The 20801-nt window shown below is 43.8% G+C and overlaps 1 protein-coding gene across 1 annotated transcript in view; it reads left to right on the forward strand.

Annotated features, from left to right (window-relative positions):
- TULP3 (TUB like protein 3) overlaps window positions 1-20801 on the forward strand; it is a 42518-nt gene that overhangs the window by 14873 nt on the left and 6844 nt on the right. Inside the window, exons 2-6 of the mRNA XM_082666802.1 lie at window positions 3269-3320; window positions 12513-12672; window positions 13387-13563; window positions 18830-18963; window positions 19339-19536. Coding sequence (XP_082522928.1) covers window positions 3269-3320; window positions 12513-12672; window positions 13387-13563; window positions 18830-18963; window positions 19339-19536 — 721 coding nt within the window. The remainder of the gene's footprint in view (window positions 1-3268; window positions 3321-12512; window positions 12673-13386; window positions 13564-18829; window positions 18964-19338; window positions 19537-20801) is intronic.

Here is a 20801-nt window from a genome sequence, read left to right on the forward strand (position 1 = left end):
GCGTGGGCTTCTCATTGCAGTGGCTTCTCTTGTTGAGGAGCATGGGCTGTAGGCACGCAGGCTTCAGTAGTTGTGAAACGCGGGCTCAGTAGTTGTGGCTCATGGGCTCTAGAGCACAGCCTCAGTAGTTGTGGCACATGGGCTTAGTTGCTCTGTGACGTGTGGGATCTTCCTGGACCAGGGCTTGAACCCGTGTCCCCTGCATTGGCTGGTGGATTCTTAACCACTGCGCCACCAGGGAAGCCCATGTTGTTGTTATTCTAAAACGTAAAGGTTATAAAGGAATTAATAGAGGGGACTGTCAGAGAACCAGAATGCACCTCCACATCTATATCTAAGGGGTTATTAAATCTGCTTACACGTTAGTAGTCAGGAAGAGCCTTGGACGTCGTATACAAATTCCAGGTTGCAATGCATTATTAAAATGCATAAAACCTCTAAAATGTAGGAATGTGGTGGTTAACCGTTAAACGAAAGTGCTTTGGGGTGTTTACCACAAATGCTGGAAAGCCATTCTTCCCTTTGTAGCCATGGAATTTGTCTTATTAAATAAGATTTTGTATTTATAGTTTTTTTCTGGCAATCAACTCCTAGTAAAAAATTTATAGTACAAATAATTGAGAACCACTTCTGCCTTGTTTTATACTTTACTGTTTCTAAGAATGAAGAGTCACAAAATCTTAAATTAGGAAATTGTCAGAAATAGAAAAGACTTTAGAGAGAGCTTAAAGACATTCAGAAGGGTTTGGTTTATCAGTTGAAGACAGTCATTTGATTCCATTTTTGTGGACTTCCGTCAGTCAAGCAAATCTGTCTCCTGACGGTATTAAATCTTGTCTGTTCATCCGTACTTGCAGTCTACTGTGATGACTGGCATAGAGTTTTGTATTGTTTTGTTTTGTTTTTGGCTGGGCCACGCAGCTTGCGGGATCTTAGTTCCCCAACCAGGGATCGAACACGGCCCCCCCCCGCCCCCCCATCAGTGGAAGTGTGGAGTCCTAACCACTGGACCACCAGGGAATTCCCTGGCATAGTGTTTTATTAATTCTTTTATTGAAGAGGAAGTTAAATGACTTGCTAGATCTAAAGGAAGTCAGTGGCCTTAGTAAGATGCTATAGACTATCTAACTTTCTGTCTCCTAGAGCTAGCTTCAAAAAAGAAGTAGAATATATTTGATTTTTAGGTGTAATTTAGACTTTGCAAAGGGACCAGGATTAGTGTCTGCTTCTGCATGGCTCTCCAGGTCTGTTTCTTTATCTTCAAAGTGTGAAAGATAATAGTACCTAATTCATAGGACTGTTTTGAGGAATAAATAAAATAATACATTAAAAATACTTAGCACTGGGACTTCCCTGGTGGCGCAGTGGATAAGAATCCACCTGCCAATGCAGGGGACATGGGTTCGATCCCTGGTCTGGGAAGATCCCACATGCCACGGAGCAACTAAGCCCGTGTGCCACAACTACTGAAGCCCGCGTGCCTAGAGCCAGTGCTCTGCAACAAGAGAAGCCACTGCAATGAGAAGCCTGCGCACTACAATGAAGAGTAGCCCGTGCTCGCCGTAGCTAGAGAAAGCCCGTGCACAGCAACAAAGACCCAACGCAGCCAAAAATAAATAAATAAATAAATAAATAAATAAAAAAAAAACATATACTGAAAACTCATTATATTGCAGACACAGTGCTAAGTATTTTTTTTTTTTTAATCAGTGATAATTCTGTCTTACCTTTGGTCAAACCATATAACCTCCCTGGACTAACTACTAGTCCTTATCTATGAAATGAAAGATTGAGGCTAGATAGTGCTGAATTCCCTTCAGCATTATTTCTGAAAATGCAAGACTGTAATGTAGTCCCTATTTAACTACACTTTATTAAGTAATTAATAAACATGAAAAATTATTTAGAAATTGTTTAAAGTCATCAAAACCATAAATTAAATCAAGAGGCCAATTTACCTATCAAATTAGCAAATGTTTTTAACTTTTAATATTCCTTTTTTATTGAAATATAGTTGATTTACAATATTATATTAGTTATTACAAGATAATGACTATAATTCCCTGTGCTATACAATATATCCTTGTTGCTTATATCTTTTTTAAATAATTTAATTTATTTATTTATGCAGCAGGTTCTTATTAGTCATCAGTTTTATACACATCAGTGTATACATGTCAATCCCAATCACCCGATTCAGCACACCACCATCCCCACCCCCCACCGCTTTCCCCCCTTGCTGTCCATACGTTGTTCTCTACATCTGTGTCTCAACTTCTGCCCTGCAAACCGGTTCATCTGTACTATTTTTCTAGGTTCCACATACATGCGTTAATATACGATATTTGCTTTTCTCTTTCTGACTTCACTCTGTATGACAGTCTCTAGATCCATCCACGTCTCAACAAATGACTCAATTTTATTCCTTTTTATGGCTAATATTCCACTGTATATATGTACCACAACTTCTTTATTCGTCTGTCGATGGGCATTTAGTTTGCTTCCATGTCCTGGCTATTGTAAATAGTGCTGCAGTGAACATTGGGGTGCGTGTGTCTTTTTGAATTATGGTTTTCTCTGGGTATATACCCAGTAGTGGGATTGCTGGGTCATATGGTAATTCTATTTTTAGTTTTTTAAGGAACCTCCATACTGTTCTCCATAGTGGCTGTATCAATTTACATTCCCACCAACAGTGCAAGAGGGTTCCCTTTTCTCCACACCCTCTCCAGCATTTGTTGTTTATAGATTATTCATTTATTTATTTTTTGGTCACATTGGGTCTTCATTGCTGCACACGGGCTTTCTCTAGTTGCGGCGAGCGGGGGCTACTCTTCCTTGCAGTGCACGGGTTTCTCATTGTGGTGGCTTCTCTTGTTGTGGAGCATGGGTTCTAGGCATGCGGGCCTCAGTAGTTGTGGCTCGCGGGCTCTAGAGCTCAGGCTCAGTAGTTGTGGCAAGTCCCCAGTATATGGTTTTAAAGAGAAAAAAAAAAATCCCCACATGCATGGGGGTCTGTGCTCTGCCTTTTTCTTATCCTTTGGGTATTTCAGTCTCCTCAGGTCCTCTGTGGACTATGTGTGGCATTAAGGATGGCATGTCCACCTGCAGTCAGTGTGGGCAGCATCTAGAAACCTGTGCTTTCCCTAAGGTAGAATTAATTGGTTCCAAATAGCCCAAAGGACTAGATACATGGAAAAGATGAGATTGACATGGTTTTATAAGGATTTTCTCTTTACATGCTTTTTTTTCATGTTTTTTTTAACAGTGCCTTTGAGGATGAGACCATGAAGCTTCGGCAGCTGAAACTGGATAATCAGGTGAGCAGAGTCTCCTCTCTTGAAAGGCGAGGACAGCTATACTGACCATGAAGCTGATGGTCTGGACTTCGGGCTCTGGCCAGACCCACATGCCTTGAGGACATCAGCATTAAAACTGGCCTTGGATTTACAATCACTGAAGCTCCCTTGGCAGCTGTCATAAGAATTAGGAAAACGTTAGTGTTGTATTTCTGTGTAGTTAATTTGATCCTGCTGCCTTAAACACCTCTCTGCACTGTAATTTCATGTAGCTACAAGACCTTTTCCTTATCTTAAAGTGCAAATCTGAAAATGGTACTGTGCTGCTTAAAAGCCTCTGTTGTCTACAGAATACTTTTCTTCACAGCACTGGTCCCACTTTTCACTTACGCATTATTATTATCTTTTTTTTGCACTGATTTGACTTATGTTCATTTCCTCCATTAGACTAAGCTCCATGAGAACAGGAACTGAGTCTGTTAATGATGACCATTGTATCAGAAGTTCCTGGCCTAGGGCTGGGCCCATAGTAATCCTTCATTAAATGTTTGAATGAAGGAAGGAATAAATAAACAGTTTTGTACTGTTACATGATGTGATCATAATGATTAGTCAGTTTAAAACCTACACCCAACATATATTACTTCCATATGAATGTTTTCTAATTCAGGAAATTCCGTAGGTCCAGGCTGTGATGCAGGATCCTTAACAGTCGGTGTCTAGAGTGGTGGGTGACTAAAAATACCTCCAAAGTTTTGTCTTGCTTTTTTATGTTGCTGTTGGACCTCGTAACAGGACTTGGAGTGTAGTAAATTACTTTAAAGGTGGAATCACTACAAACTAGTTATGAGGTCTCCACGGGGACGCGCCTGGGACCATCTGGCCTCCAGGGCCCCTCCCAAGCCCTTGGTGTCCATGGTGCCTCTGTGGGGCCTGTCACCAAGTCCACCGCCTCTCAGGCCACCACCTGGGAGGCCTTCTCATGTGCGCCTGGAACGGAGCGTGGCCCAGTGGTCTTCAGGGACCCTCCGCTTCAAGGTGACGGCAGTCGCCTTGGTGGTCAGCACCACTCACCCTGCTCTGCCCACTGCCCTCCTCCCTGGCTGGGCTCGGCCTCCCGGGCCTGGATCATGGCCTCAGCCTCACCGCCTCTGGACGAGGCTCGGTGGTGGTGCGCGCTGTTCGCCCTGCCCACCTCCAGGTGTCCTGGCCCAGGGAGCCCGGCAGTAGCAGCTTCACGGACGGGCAGGCTCCCTCACAACCACTGCTGGCATCCTTTAAGGAGACCGGGGCACATTTTAAGCAAATCTGGCGTTGCACAGCAGGGTAGGAAGCGGCCACAAACGTCTCAGCACTTGCAGGAGGCTGCCTGCATCTCCCTGCGCAGGGCGTGTGGCCTCTAAGCAGAGGAGCCAGCTCGGGTTGTGCACCTGATTGCGTAAAACTGCTGCCGAGCCTGTGAAACAAACAATTCTTCCTAGTACTGAGAAAACAGATAAACACAGGAAGGAAATGAATCTGGGATTGTGAGGGAGATCCTGATTAGATAGAGATTTATCAGCCGGGGGGCGGGGGGCGCCCCTGCCCAAGAGCAGAATAATTTCGATGAGCCCTTTATCTTTTACATTCCATTGCATGGCAGACTGTATTTAGGGAGACACACCACAGATTTTAGATTTTTGTTTAGATCTTTGATTTATTTTTATAAGGCTCAGGGGTACATCCCTTACTAACGTGAAATGAAATCTATGGTCATCTACCAAGTAATGAAATAAGACGTAAGATTTAAATTTTGTGTAGTTTTTGAGTTTTGTGTATAGGTAAATTTTCTGGATTTTTAAAAAGACGGCCCAGCTATTTTGTAATTTTTATTCTTTTCAGTGAGAATGCTGCATGTGGTGTGGTATGTGTGTGGTGTTTTGGGATTTGGGGATTTTGTGAGCCTTTCTGTAGTACAAACATTTTTAAGTTATGGTTTTACATAGTTAATAAAAGCATATGAAGGACTTTCCTGGCAATCCAGTGGTTAGGACTCAGTGCTTCCACTGCAGGGGGCACAGGTTCTACCCCTGGTCGGGGAACTAGGATCCCGCCTGCCGCATGGCCAAAAAAATAAAAAAAATAATAAAATAAGAAGAATTCAAATAATACAAAAAAGGTATTTGGTGAAAAGTCTTTCTCCCTCTACTTGGCTAGTTCTTTACCAGAGATAGTCAGTGAATATAAAGACGTAAAATTTTATGGGAATTTTTAAAGATTCAAAGCGATCTCTTTGGACCTGATGTATACATTTTGTTGCTAAATAGTGTATGAGAATCCTATGAGAGCCCTGAAATGCTGCCGTGAACAAAAGAGCAGGGGGTCAGGGACTTCACCGTCAGACAGCCTATAGCAGGAAAGGCAGCGCCACATACTGAATACAGCGCTGGGCCCGGAAGCAGACTTTGGTTCCCGTTCTAGCTGTGCCTTTAATTAGCGGTGTGATTTTAAGGAAGGTCCTCAAACTCTGTGAACCCCAGTTATTTCGTGTGTGGAGCGAGGTCAGACTGGGTAAAATAACAGGTTGTTGGGGAGGATCTTAGAGTGTGGGAGTTAGGGCTGGGGTGGATGGCGGTGCCTTGAGGAGGGCTCGGTAGCTCTCACTGTGGCCTCCAGGCTGGCAGCCTCTTGGTGGGAGGCTCACAGTCCAGGGCATGCCAGTCCCCACCCCCCACACCCCCACCTCTGAGGGGTACGGAGCATTCCCATCCGTGACAGTGAGTGTCAGTGGAGTTGGGAGGGGCTGGGGACCCTCCCTCTCCCCACCCCGCCTGCGGTGTGGGAATTCTGCTGTGGGAATGTCCCTGTGGTTGAGAGTTACTGGTCTGAGCTTGAGAAGTAGTTTGCTGAGAGCAACCAGAGTTAATCAGTCTCTTGAGGATTGGTTCATACTAACCAGTATCATAAGCAGTGAATCTAAGTCGGGATTAATTTATTAATTGCTAGTGAACCATATACCAGAATCATCAGGTCATCGGTTTCCCATTAGAAGAGTCTGGTGAGTTCGAAATCAGAGCAAGTGGAGTTTGTAAAATGAGCTTTATTGTAAATATCATTGTGTGATGGTGTAATTAATTCACCTCTACTAAAGGGATGTACCTGCCCAGAATGAGATACATGATATCTGGCCAGGACACTCCCTGCCTTGGATCATTCGTACTAGAGACTCAGGGTGAATCCTGTTCTTCAGTTCTACTTACCTTATTTCCACAGAGACCACTTCCCTTCTCTCAGTGTATTCTTTTATCATCCACTACAGTGTTATTGATTTGATTAAATTCACTTCCTTCATATCTATGCTGTTTTTCTGATAGTTCATCTTAGAATTGAATGTTTAAAAACCCTAGACTTTCAGATAATTTACACATGGCTGTTTTTGTCCTATACAGATTTTTGAACAGATTTATTGAAATGTAATTCACATATTATTAATGCTCAGTTACAGTGTACAAATGATTTTTAAATCTTGTGTAAGTGGAACCATACAATATACAGTCTTTTGTGCCTGGCTTCTTTGGCTTAGCAAAGGGCTCACCCATGTTGTAGCATGTATCAGGAATTCATTCCTTTTTACTATTGAATACATTCTGTTTTGTGGACAGACCATGTTTCTCCATTCATCAGTTGATGGACATTTGGGATGTTTCCACATTACAAATTATGCGTCTCTGAGCATCTGTGTACAAGTTTTTGTGTGGAAGTGTTTTCATTTCTCTTGGGTGATCTACCCAAGTATAGGTATACCAAGATATACGTAATATGCCTTGGGTAACAGGAGTGGCTTTGCAGGTCATATGGTAACTCTGTGTTGCACATTTCAAGGGACCGCCAGACTGTTTTCCACAGTCACTGACCATTTTACACTCCCACCAGCAGTGTATAAGGCTTCCAGTTTCCCCACTTTCCTGCCAGTACTTATTATTGTCTGTCTTTGATTAGAGCCATTTCAGTGAGTCTGAGGTAGAGTCTCATTATAGCCTTGATTTGCGTTTCCCTAATGACTAGTGATGTTGAGCATTTTTAGTGGCCATCTGTATGTTCTCTTTGGAGAAATGTCCATCCAGATCCTTTGCCCGTTTTTAAACTGGGTTACTTTCTTTTTGGTTTTGAGTTGTAAGAGTTCTTTATATAGTGTAGATCCAAGTTCTTTATCAGAAATATTATTTGTAAACATTTTCTCCAATTCTGAGGGTTGTCTTTTTACTTTTTTGATGGTATCATCTTCAGCCCAAAAGTTTTATCTATTTTTTCTTTTGTCACTTGCACTTGGAGTGTCATCTAAGAAACCATTGCCTAAACGAGGTTACAAAGACTTGCTCCTGTGTTGTTTTCTAAGAGTTTTACACTTGCCATGATCTGTTTTGAGTTAATCTTTTTATATGGTATGAGGCAGGGTCCAAAATCACTCTTTTGCACGTGGATATCCAGTTGTCCCACCACTATTTATTCCCACTGAGTATATTTTCTTTTATTTTTACTACTGTCACTAGATACTCATACTTTCGGGCTGTGTGACACCTTAGCTACCTCCGGAGTGTAAAGAGTTTCAGACTGTTTCAGGGATGTTGCTCAGACAGGAATGCACATTAGGTGGAGAATGTTTATGCCATCGGGCAGTCAGGGCATCAGAGTGTAGCACAGTCCCTTTGGGCTGGGTCCCCATCTATGGATAGTACCCTTCGAAGGGGGGCAGCCATCGGTGCGTCAAATCGGTCCTTGAAGAAGTCTGATTCAGGGACTCCTGGCGGTCCGGGGGTTAGGACTCGGCGCTTCCACTGCAGGGGCCCGGGTTCCACCCCTGGTCAGGGAACTAGGATACCCAGAGCCGTTTGGTGTGGCCAAAAAAAAAGTCAAATTTTGGGCTTCCCTGGTGGCGCACTGGTTGGGAGTCTGCCTGCCGATGCGGGGGACGCAGGTTCGTGCCCCGGTCCAGGAGGATCCCACATGCCGCGGAGCGGCTGGGCCCGTGAGCCATGGCCGCTGAGCCTGCGCGTCCGGGGCCTGTGCTCCGCAACAGGAAAAAAAAAAAGTCCAATTTTAAACTTTTAGTTTCATCCTCCCACGATCTCTGTTTGTGTGCCAGGAAGGTTGATTATTTTTAGCCAAACGGATAGACCTCTGGCAACCATTGTGATCTTGGTGGTTGTACCTGCGGTTACGCAGTCCATTCCAAGAATGTCATAAAGTAACCAACCCATTATCTCTGGGAGTCCTTAGAAAATTGAGAATCAGTGGAGTCTCAAGCTATCATTAATTTGAGGCTTGCATGGGATTTATTATTTTATTGGATAGAGAGTCCTTCGATGGAACCCCCCCCCCGAAGATAATCTCCTTTATTTCCTCATTTATTTTGGTATTACCATTCAATATTTTGCTTCAGGGAATGATAGTAGGACCTACCACCAGATTCTGGAGAAGATGGATTCTTTGAGTTATTGCTCAGTTTCCAGGGAGCTGGGAAATTTAAAGGTTTAGTTTATGTGATACTTAAAAGTCCTGAAGTCAACATTTTTCATTGTATTTAGGCATCAAACAGTCACCTTTGGCTCTTTTTCTGACTGCCCTGACCTTCCCCTTACAAAGGTAGGGAGTCCTTTGTTTACATAGCCTCATCTAAAGCACTCTTAGCTTTTCAGGGAGGGTAAAGCATAAATAAGTTGACACCATTACATTGAAACTCAACCACATCTCTCCTCCTCCGTCCGAGTTATGTGAGGCTGATTAGAATGCTAAGTGAGGTGGCAGCTTTGACCAAGATGGCAGTTGGCCCTTTTGTGGGGTTTTTTCTTATTTACAAACTTGGACAATAGGAGGGTGTGTGCAGTGCAGTAATATAGCAGCTGTGTCCCTGAGGTTCACAGTTTGAATCTAGAGTTGTTTTTTCTTAAGTTGTTGATCTGAATGGGTGTGACTAGCGTTGACTTGGATAGAGAAGGGCTTCACCAGACACCGTAATAGGATCACTGTGGCCACAGATCTAGTCTACCCTTTGCAGGTCTCAGAACCTGGTTTTGTCAGTGAGCCCAGATGTAACATCTAGCTCTTTGGTTCCCCTTTTCTAGACCACAGGCAGCATAGTCCTCTGGAACAGATGCACACCAGTCAAACTTACAGCACTCAGTCATGAAGCCAGATGCCAGTTTACTCATTTACAGTGAGGACTCTGTACTCGTGCAGTGTGTATTCATTGCTACTGTTTATGATGCTCTGTTCTTGGGAAGAACAAGAAGTTAGACTGAAAGTGAGAAGGCTGATTGGTAAGCAAGGAGTCAGAGGAAAGAGAAGGAGATAGTCCTGAGGGCTCGCTCAACAAGACCATGAAGAAGCCTTGGATAGTTTCCTGTCCTCAGAGAGAGGGAGCTTTCCCAGTAGATAGGGTGCGCTTGTCTGCCAGAGTCGGTATCTCTCTTTCTCGGACACGATGGACATATTCTGTCAGATTCTTGCTCTTTGGCCGCTTTTTTCTACCACAAGCAGAATGCTCCTTTTCTGTACAACAGTTTTTTCTTTACATATCTTAATAAAGTGGATGCGCTGTAGCTCGTGTTCTTGTCTCATCAGTTGTTTCACAGTTACTTTATTTCACTTTTTTGGCCGTACCACGCGGCATACAGGATCTTAGTTTCTGGACCAGGGATCAAACCTGTGCCCCTGCAGTGGGAGAGCGGAGTGTTAACCACTGGACCGCCAGGGAAGTCCCAGTTGTTTCACAGTTATGAGACTATTTGAGACTAAATAGCTGTGGCCACATGGATAATATGCGACAGTTTCTCATGTCTTTATACTTCATGTTTACCATCTCTTTGAGGCAGTTAGTTTACTTCTTATCCATTATACAGACTTCTTAGTTGCTAGAAGAATCTTATCAGCAAGTTCCAGGGGGAGAACCTCGTTATAACCTCCTGTGTTTAGTGTTCCTGGGACATTAAGGTCCACCTGTGCGTATTAATTTATGGATCTCAAAATAACCTCAAAAACCCGAATTATTCTTTCCCAACTTGCTCTAAGCTCTCTTTTCATTCTTGACAGTATAGTCCCTTTGGCATATTATTTTAGCATCCCTAGTCTTTTTCCTTATGCACAAGGTTGGGTAAAAAAGAATAGGTATATTTCTTCTGTCTTCTGAATTTATCTGCAAGCTTTCATCAGGCCAGTTTTGGAAAAAAATGGTTCCTTTCCTACTAATAGTCTCACCCCTTAGATTAACTCTTCTTCCTAGTGGCACTTTTTAAAAGCAGTATCAATGAAAAAAGTAAACAGTTGGCTTTTTGCCTGAGAAGCAGTAAAGTAGGTTATATATCTTTGCTTTTAAATCATGGCTTAATTTTTTAGCTTGGGGCTTGACACTCTCCTGTTCTGAGACGTCCCAGATCCATAGTTAATTTCTATGTATTATAAGCTCTTATTTGCCAAGGCTTAAAAATAATATATATGCTGGTACCTTCCTTTTCATCTCATTGGATTTTTTTTCTGATAGTCTCTCATGCTTTTTTCCTGACTTCCTGCTACCCTACTCTTCTTTCTTGCTTTTATCCATAGAGTTGATTGTTTTTTAATTGGAATTTTCCAACTGCCATTTTTTTCCCATCTTATCCTTGGCGCTAATTTTTTGGATTATTAATTTTGTAAAAATGAGCAAGAAAGCAAAACTTACTGCTTTTTAGCTGATTAAAACATGAAAATAGGGCTTCCCTGGTGGCGCAGTGGTTGAGAGTCTGCCTGCCGATGCAGGGGACATGGGTTCGTGCCTCGGTCCAGGAAGATCCCACATGCCGCGGAGCGGCTGGGCCCGTGAGCCATGGCCACCGCTGAGCCTGCGCATCCGGAGCCTGTGCTCCGCAACGGGAGAGGCCACAGCAGTGAGAGGCCCGCGTACCGCAAAAAAAACAAAAACAAAAACATGAAAATAGTTTGGGGTTTAGAGGATAATAAGTTTTTTTTAATTTTTAATTTTATATTGGAGTATAGTCAATTAATAATGTTGTGTTAGTTTAAGGTGTACAGCAAAATGATTAAGTTATACATATACATGTGTCTATTCTTTTTCAAATTCTTTTCCCATTTAGGTTATAACAGAATATTGAGCAGAGTTCCCTGTGCTATACAGTAGGTCCTTGTTGGTTATCTATTTTAAATATGAGTAGTGTGTATATGTCAATCCCAAACTCCCATTCTATCCTTCCCCCCAACCCCAGTCCTTCCCCTTTGGTAACCACAAGTTCATTCTCTGTGAGTCTATTTCTGTTTTGTAAATAAGTTCATTTGTATCATTGTTTTTTAGATTCCACATACAAGCTATATCATATGATGCTTGTCTTGCTCTGACTTCACTTAGTATGATAATCTCTAGGTCCATCCATGTTGCTGTAAATGGCATTATTTCATTCTTTTTTATGGCTGAGTAATATTCCACTGTATATATGTACCACATCTTCTTTACCCATTCATCTGTCGATGGACATTTAGGTTGCTTCCATGTCTTAGCTATTGTAAACAGCGCTGCAATGAACACTGAGGTGCATGTATTCTTTCGAGCCACGTTTTTCTCCAAATATATGCCCAGGAGTGGGATTGCAGGATCATATGGTAGTTCTATTTTTAATTTTTTAAGGAACCTCCATACTGTTCTCCATAGTGGCTGCACCAATTTACATTCCCATCAACGGTGCAGGAGGGTCCCCTTTTCTCCACACCCGGTGGATAACAAGTTTTTTTTGTTTTTGATAACAAGTTTTATCTTTTTCTTCCAGTTACAAAAGTAAGAAAATTTAGAAAACTAGGAAAAGGAAAAATAATCATCCATATTCTACCACCCAGAGAAATCACCATTCCTTCATCTTTTCTCCTATTCATATGTGTTCATATATTTTAAACTTGATTGTGCTTTGATCATAATATGTTAATTACTATATCTTTTTAATATACTTAGATCATGGTCTCAGCTTTGCTAGAAATACATTTGTATAATTTTAGATCTTTTATAGGTGTTTAGTAAATATTTATTAAATGAAGTGAATGAATCCTTACCTCTCTCTGTGTCTCAATTTTCCCATTTCTTAAGTGGGAAAATTTAATTTACAAGAGGTTTTGTAAGGATCCATGAAAGACTGTATGTGTTGAAGTAGCTAGATCTCATCATCACCCTCCTGGCTGTACTATCACAATTTTCCCCAGAGAGCGCTGCTGGAGAAGAAGCAGAGAAAGAAGCGCCTGGAGCCACTCATGGTGCAGCCGAACCCAGAAGCCCGGCCACGTCGGTCAAAGCCGAGGGGAAGCGAGGAGCGCGCTCCGCTGGTGGAGCCTCAGGCCCCGCGCAGCGGCGTCATCCTGCACGGTGTGTACTCAGGCAGCATCTCTGCCTGCTGCTGCGTGGTTTTCACAAACCTGGGGGAGGCAGGAGGACTCTCAGGTGGACCAAAGGGACAATATTAGCATCGTTACCAGGTACCTTCGTTTATCTTTATAATCCCATTCAGGGCCTTTGAGTTGGAATAAAAGCAGTGGTCTGATCAGTGGAGGATACCTTAAAGTTCACAGCCGTCCTGGAACTGTTGTTTTAGATGCAAAATGAAAGTGTCCGGAACTGCCCACTTGAGGAGCTTCCAGGCTCGACTGTTGCCTCCTGGCAGAGTTAACCATGAAGCCAGGAGCAGGTAGAGAGCATGCATTCTTCCAGTAGCCGGACTCAGAGGGACATCTGAGTCAGCGACGGGGTAAAGGAGGAACCAGGTTAAACAACTCTAAAACTAGCCCCCTCGGCTCCTGGTTTGGACGAGATCTGGATGGACTTCGGAGGACCTACTTGGCTTTCAGTCTCATTCTTAAGTTTCTAAAGCACAGCATCAGGTACATTTACTTTAGTGGCAGTCAGGGCGTGTTGATAAAATGACCACCAGATCGTAGAATGGATTCCGCTGTTAACAGATGTCCTCGTGGATGTTAAAGAAGGAGTGAAACGGTTTGGCGCTTCTTAGATCACATACACCAAAACCATCCGGCCAAATAGTGGACAACGCTTTCTTCTTTCTTCTTTCTGTTGGGCCCCTAGGCATTGATGGTCCCGCTGCCTTCCTGAAGCCAGATGCTCAGGACGTGGAGACCAGACCTCACGTCCTCTCAGTAGGATCTCCTGCCGCGGAGGAGGATGCTGAAGGAGGTGCTGATGGAGATGGCACCTGGGACCCTGCTTCCAAGCCAGATCTCCAGGAGATTCTCCAGAAACATGGTGAGCATTGCTGACAGTTTTCAGGCAGTGAGTTAGTTACATAAAATATAAAACAGGGAATTCTCTGGCGGTCCAGTGGTTAGGACTCTGCGCTTTCACTGCCAAGGGCCCAGGTTTGATCCCTGGTCGGGGAGCTAAGATCCCACAAGCTGCACGATGCAGCCAAAATACATATATAAATATATGTGTGTGTGTGTGTGTGTGTGTGTGTGTGTGTAATGTCAGCAGCATTAGCTACTATTACGGCTATTTCCTTCCTTTTGACATTTTATTTTTGTCATCCCCACCCTGTTCCTTTGAGTTGCCCCTCAGCACCCTACCCTGCCTCTGTTTCACGGTTTATATTCCTCTAGTGATAAGGGAGAGATAAATAGCCAGCTTAGTGGAAACACAGATTGGATCAGAATATCCTTAAACTAATAATACTTTTTCCATGAGAGCCTGCTTTCTGCCAGTTGGAGTTATTCTCATAAATATTCCTGTACGTTTCAGAGGTCCTCTGTAGTCTTCTCCTTCCTAGAAAACTAATTTTATAGCGAGAAGGAATTAAGCATCCCCTTTTCAGATGAGAAGACTGACGGCCAGTAATGCCTGGATGTTTGCTGGGAACCTGCTTTGTCATAGGCATTGCTGGGTACTGGGATATGTGAGTCAGGAGGTTCTACCACAGACTGGCAGGATAGATGCACATTCAAATGGATTCGTATATTCATTCATTTAGAAAACACGATTGAGGATACGCTATATATCAGGCCTTGTTCTAGGCACTTAGGATACAATTGTGAACGAGGTTCCTGCCCTCATGGAGCAATTATTCTGATTGAGGCTTCGTGCACCTAAATTGAGGCTTCATGGACCTAAATAGCCAAGGGAGTGTGGAGAGGGGTGCCCAACCAGAGTTGATCCAGAGGTGACATCTAAGCCAGAGTGTGATGCGGGAAGACGAGCTGGCAGCTCAGAAGGGCTGGAGTGCGGAGCGCGAGGTGACAGGTGGGAAGGGGCCTGGAGAGACGTGGGCTGGAGGGGTGGGCGGGCTCCGATTACATTGGGTGTTACAGGCCGAGCTAGGGTGTGGACTTCCTGTGAAGAGTAACAGGAACCTATGTGGGATTTTAAGGTGGAATGATAGCAGATTTGGGCTGTAGAAAAATTAATCTGCACTATGAAGAATGAATTGGAGTGGGCAAGTCTGGAAGCAGGAAGGCTAATGAGATAGTTTGGCTGATGGCCTGATCTCGAGCTGTATTTTGGTGTATAGAGTAGAAAGCAGGAGAAATACAACTCCACTGCGGGGCAGTGAGAGGGACAAGAACCACATGGAAGGAGGTGGCGACTAAGCTGAGGCGTGAGGGGTGCGTGTGCTCCTGTGCACAGCTGTCAGCCCAGGAGTGGCTGGAGACTGACACTGTGAATGTCTTTTGCTTGTCAGGCACTTGACATACCTTATCTCAGTATTTGTGACAGTACTGTGAGGGGTTACACGTGTCAGCCTCTCCTTTTCACATGTAAGAAAATTGGCTCTCAGAAAGGCTAAGTAATTCGTTCTAGATCACACCGCTAGTTGGTTAGGTGGCAAACTTGGGCAGAAGAAATGACGTTAGCAGAGGCATCAGGTGTATAGAGCATGATGTATTTGCGGAAACTGGGGCAGGGTGTGGCGTGCTTTAGAGCTCAGCTCTGGGGCCAGCCAGCGTGGTTTGGAGTCTCAGCTCTGCCACCTCTGGCTGGTAAAGGGGAAAGCAGCACAACTTTTCTCTGCCTCAGTTTCCCTGTCTGTAACATGAATGTGGCCGTGGTAATTCTGTTACTTTCCTATCGTTATTATAACAAGAGACAGTGAAAGATGTGGAGGAGCCAGAGCAAGGAGAACTCTCAGTTTAACCAAAAGCTAGATTACTTACCCCAGGTCATCGAGCTGAATAGCGGCAGACCTAGATTTTCTGAGTCTTAGTCTAGCTCTTGATCCCTTACTGTAAATACCAAGCTGTCCCTTGTACTCTGCCCTGTTAAATGACCGCTGTGTTCTTTCTCAGAATTGGCCTTTCAGGACCAGATGGGTTAATGCTTTTTTGAGTCTGAACAAGTTGCATCTGGACCATAGAAGCCATGAAGTGCTCTCTTGACTAAGACTTAAGAAGTGTCAGTTTGGAAGATAACGTTCCTCAAGTGGGGATCCAGTTTGCTTGTCTTACAAGTTTGGGAGAAATCCTTGATCTCCATCTCAAAACATGTATTCACATGAACTGAGTTCTTGGTACAAATATGGCATTTGAAAGCATAGTACTAACATTGTAAATCACCTATACTTCAATTTAAAAAAAAAAAGAAGAAAACGTAGGACTGAGTATCCATATGAGAGTGAGATCCCTAGAGTTTTATGCGTTTTGCTACCCGTCCCCAAAAGTTAACGTTTTAGGAAAGAAAAAAGAAAGAAAGAAATATCCTTCACAAACCAAAGAATTTTTAAAATAATAGCTTTATTGAGATATAATTCACACACCGTACAATTCACCCATGTAAAGTGAACAATTGATTGGTTCGTTAGTATATTCACAGAGGTCTGCAGCCATCAGCACAATCAATTTTAGAATGTTGTCTGACGCCAGAGAAACTTCATACCTGTTAGCAGTCACTTCCCATTTCCCTCCAACTCCCCATCCCTGGGCAGCCGCCAGTCTACTTTCTGTCTGCAGATTTGCCTATTCTGGTGTTTCGTATAAACAGAATCAGTCGTACACTGTGTGGCCCTTTATGCCTGGCTTTCACTTGCGTCATGTTTTCAGAGTTCATCCACGTTGTAGCCTGTGTCAGTGCTTCGTTCTTTTCTGTCGTTGGATCACAGTCCCTTGTATGGATAAGCCACGTTTTGTTCCTCCCTTTATCAGTTGATGGGCATTTGGGTTGTTCCCACTCTGGCTATTATGAATAATGCTGCTATAAATAGTTACGCATAAGTTTTTGTATGGACATATGTTTTCACTTGAGATTAATTTTTTAACTAGCCTTAGTCTTATCCTTGGGTGTCCTTGGGAAAAACTTGATACCATTTATTTTGTGAACTATGTAAAACAGACCATCATTGTCCCTCCTCTGAGGTGGATGAATGTGGGCAGCACTGCTTGTTGTTCAGTCTCCTTCATGTGTGACTTGGGGGCTCTTCCAGCTATTGTATGAGGGGTGGCTTTACCTTGTAGACCTCAGAGAACAGCGAGGTGGGCCTCGCCCATAGCTCTGCCCCTTTCTCCTGGGCAGAAGTGCTTCTCCTGGAGCATCATCCTCGCACGTGTAAATCTGAGTGTCGTGCTTCTTTTATAACACACAGCACACTTTGTGTCCCATAAACAAGCAAGAGACAAAACAAAAAATAAGACTTGCCAGTCCCTCCTCCTCAAACTCATATACATGTGAGGATAAAATGAAAAATAGTTTTTAATCAGATAGTTTGAAGTTTTCTTTAAAAGGTCCAAGGTGGTAGTACTTCAAACATTCCCAACTCGGGGGCTTCCCTGGTGGCGCAGTGGTTGAGAGTCCGCCTGCCGACGCAGGGGACACGGGTTCGTGCCCCGGTCCGGGAAGATCCCACGTGCCGCGGAGTGGCTGGGCCCGTGAGCCATGGCCGCTGAGCCTGTGCGTCCGGAGCCTGTGCTCCGCAACGGGAGAGGCCACAACAGTGAGAGGCCCGCATACCGCAAAACAACAACAACAACAACAACATTCCCAACTCAAATTAGTTCACAAGACTAACCATGAAAAAGATGTAGGAAAACAAAGAAGTAACTGATAGAGACATCTATTGCGGGAAAGTGTGTGTAGCGTTTACCATTTTAACCGTTCGTAAGTGCACAGCTCAGTGGCATTAGGTACATTCACGTTGTTGTGCAGCCATCACCACCGTCATCTCCAGAACCTTCTCATCTTCCCAGACTGAGACTCTGTCCCCATCAAACACCAACTCCCCGTCCCCCGCCCCACCCCCAGCTCCTGGCAACCTCTGTTATACTTTCTGTCTCCATGAATTTGACTATTCTAGGCCTCATAGAAGTAGAATCATAAGGTATTTGTCCTTTCTGTGTCTAGCTTATTTCACTTAGCATAATGTCTTTAAGATTCATTCATGTTGTAGCCTGTGTCAGAATTGCATTCCTTTTTAAGGCTGAATAACATTCTATTTATGTATATACAACAGTTTGTTTATTCATCAGTTGGTGGGTATTTGGGTTGTTTCCACCTTTTGAAAACTGTGAATAATGCTGCTGTGAACATTGGTTGTTCAAGTATCTGTCTGAGCCTCTGCTTTCAGTTCTTTTGGGTGTACACCCAGAAATGGAATTCCTGGATTATATGGTAATTCTGTATATATATTTTTAGGAACCACTATGTTGTTTTCTACAGTGGCTGCATAATTTTGCATTTGCCACCAGCAGTTTCTCCACATCCTCACCAACACTTACTTTCTGTTTTTTGGATTTTGTTTTTTATAATAATCATCCCAGTGATTGTCAGTTGGTTTCTCACTGTGATTTTGATTTGCATTTCCCTAATGACTAGTGATGTTGAGCATCTTTTCATGTGCTTATTGGCCATTTATGTATCTTCTTTGGAGAAATGTCTGTTCAAGTCCTTTACCCATTTTTTAAAAAAAATTATTTATTTTTATTTATTTTTGGCTGCGTTGGGTCTTTGTTGCTGTGCACAGGCTTTCTCTAGTTGTGGCGAGCGGGGCCCACTCTTCGCTGTGGTGTGCAGGCTTCTCACTGTGGTGGCTTCTCTTGTTGCGGAGCGCGGGCTTCAGTAGTTATGGCACGCAGGCTCAGTAGTTGCGGTTTGCGGGCTCTAGAGCGCAGGCTCAGTAGTTGTGGCACTCAGGCTTAGTTGCTCCGCGGCATGTGGGATCTTCCCGGACTAGGGCTCGAACCCGTGTCCCCTGCATTGGCAGGCGGATTCTTAACCACTGTGCCACCAGGGAAGCCCTCTTGCCCCATTTTTGAATTGGGTTTGTTTTTGTTGCTGTTGAGTTATATATTCTGGATATTAATTGTTTATCAGATATATGATTTGCAGAAGAGGATAAATTAGGGAAGGGAACAGCAGGAAGGGAAAACAAGGGATGGATCTAGGTGAGAATATGAAGGAAGAATTGTCAAAATTTGGATTAAATAGCCATGTTTTAAGTCAGAACAGCTTGGAATTTTTAAGCAAGGAAGTTAAAATTATATTTGGTTCAAAGGTCTCTGGCCCTTTTTGACAGTTTCTCCCTTTCTGCCAGGGATCTCAGGGAGTTTGAACTTTGATGAGGAGGAGACTGATGGGGAGGAAGGAGAAGGGAAAAAACTAAGATCTCATTCATCCTCTTCAGAGGCAGAGAGACCCAGTTCTGCATCCAGCCAGAAGCCAGCCACAGTATGTAGCTCTGAAACTTCCTGCTCTGAGCTAATTTCACTGCTTCCTAAACATCTCCGGAATTTAAATGCCATTACTGGATGAAGGCTGCTTCAAAGAGTTAAGCTGGAAGTCACACTTAAAGTACACGACTCCCTAATTTCTTGTGTCTTGAACCAGCTTCTGTGAAGCCGTATCCCATTTTCATACTTTGCTGCTTCATTACTCCCAGTACTCGTATACCTATTTAACTTCTCAGAGTTCTTCCCTACCTCGTCAGAAGACTGAGACATATGGGTGAATCAGTAAGCTATTTTGTCCTTTAAGTGTTTCTCAAAGAGAATATGAGGTTTCCTGACCCAGCCGCCTACTGCTCACATGTGGCTGTTCTTTCAGGATACAGGAGCTTCCGGAACTGCAGCCCAGCACACTGATAATCAGCTGGGAGAAATCGAGAATTTAGAGGGCTTCGCATACAGTCCTGCCCCTCGAGGTGTCACAGTGAAGTGTCGGATAACTCGGGATAAAAAAGGAATGGATCGGGGGCTTTTCCCTACCTACTATATGCACTTGGAAAAGGATGAAAATCGGAAGGTATGAGAAGTGGGTCTTTTTTTTTTGGGCTGTGTCAGGTCTTAGTTGTGGCACGTGGGCTCCAGGGTGTGTGGGCTCAGTAGTTGAGGCACTGGGCTTAGTTGCCCCGAGGCATGTGGGATCTTAGTTCCCCGACCAGGGATCGAACCTGCGTCCCCTGCATTGGAAGGTGGATTCGCAACCACTGGACCACCAGGGAAGTCCTGAGAAGTGGTTCTTAAGACGGATCTTGAGATGGAGGGAAGAGTTCTGTGGGCTGGGTCGTTGATGGTCTTACGATGGGGGGTGGGGATGGAGGAGCACCGGTATTCGACAGGAACTAGGTTGTACTTACTAGTTCCCAAGTGCTGTGTTCTCACTGTCTTCAAAGAGGTCATAGTCTAATAGTCAAAACCTACCCACCCCGCAAAGAGAAAGTTTTATCCAGAAGGTAAGAAGATGGAAGAGACTATTTGAATGTAATTATTTTTACCTCCATCCCTTTTTTGGGGTGGGGGAGTTTCCCATGTGCTCTTTGATTTTGATTTTGATTATGACAGTGTGGAAGAAAGAAGGGTTTAGGGAATAGGAGGAATTGGAAAAACAGAAAACATGCAAGTGGAATGTCTTGTTTTTCATCCTAGAAATTCTAATTTACTTTATACATAAATTTGAGGCAGTTAATACTTGCTAATGAACAATGTATTTTATAATACCAGGTCTAAGTGAATGATTTTAAGAGCCTAGAAATGTGGGCTTCCCTGGTGGAGCAGTGGTTGAGAGTCCGCCTGCCGATGGAGGGGACACGGGTTCGTGCCCCGGTCTGGGAAGATCCCACATGCCGTGGAGCGGCTAGGCCCGTGAGCCATGGCCGCTGAGCCTGTGTGTCCGGAGCCTGTGCTCCGCAACGGGAGAGGCCACAGCAGTGAGAGGCCCGCGTACCGCAAAAAAAAAAAAAAAAAAAAAAGAGCCTAGAAATGAGATGATGATAGTAGATATTAATGTTGTTATAACCACTATCTACTGAGTGTTTACAATTACCAGGTGTGTGCTAAATGCTTTATGTATATTATTACCTACAACCCTTATGACAACGCTGTAAGATAGGATTTCTTATCCCAGCTTAGGGAATGCCCCAGAACACACTAAGAAGTGGCAGAGCCAGATTGAAACCTGTATCTGTTGGATTCCAAAGTGCCCCCTCCCCTTAGTTACCGCCCTCTCCTGCTTCCTTATTATTGTCCAAGTCTAGGAGTGTCTGGGAAGGATGCATAAATACGATAGTA

This window comes from Grampus griseus, assembly GCF_964374135.1.
Source record: "Grampus griseus genome assembly, chromosome: 11".
Taxonomy (NCBI): Eukaryota; Metazoa; Chordata; class Mammalia; order Artiodactyla; family Delphinidae; genus Grampus; species Grampus griseus.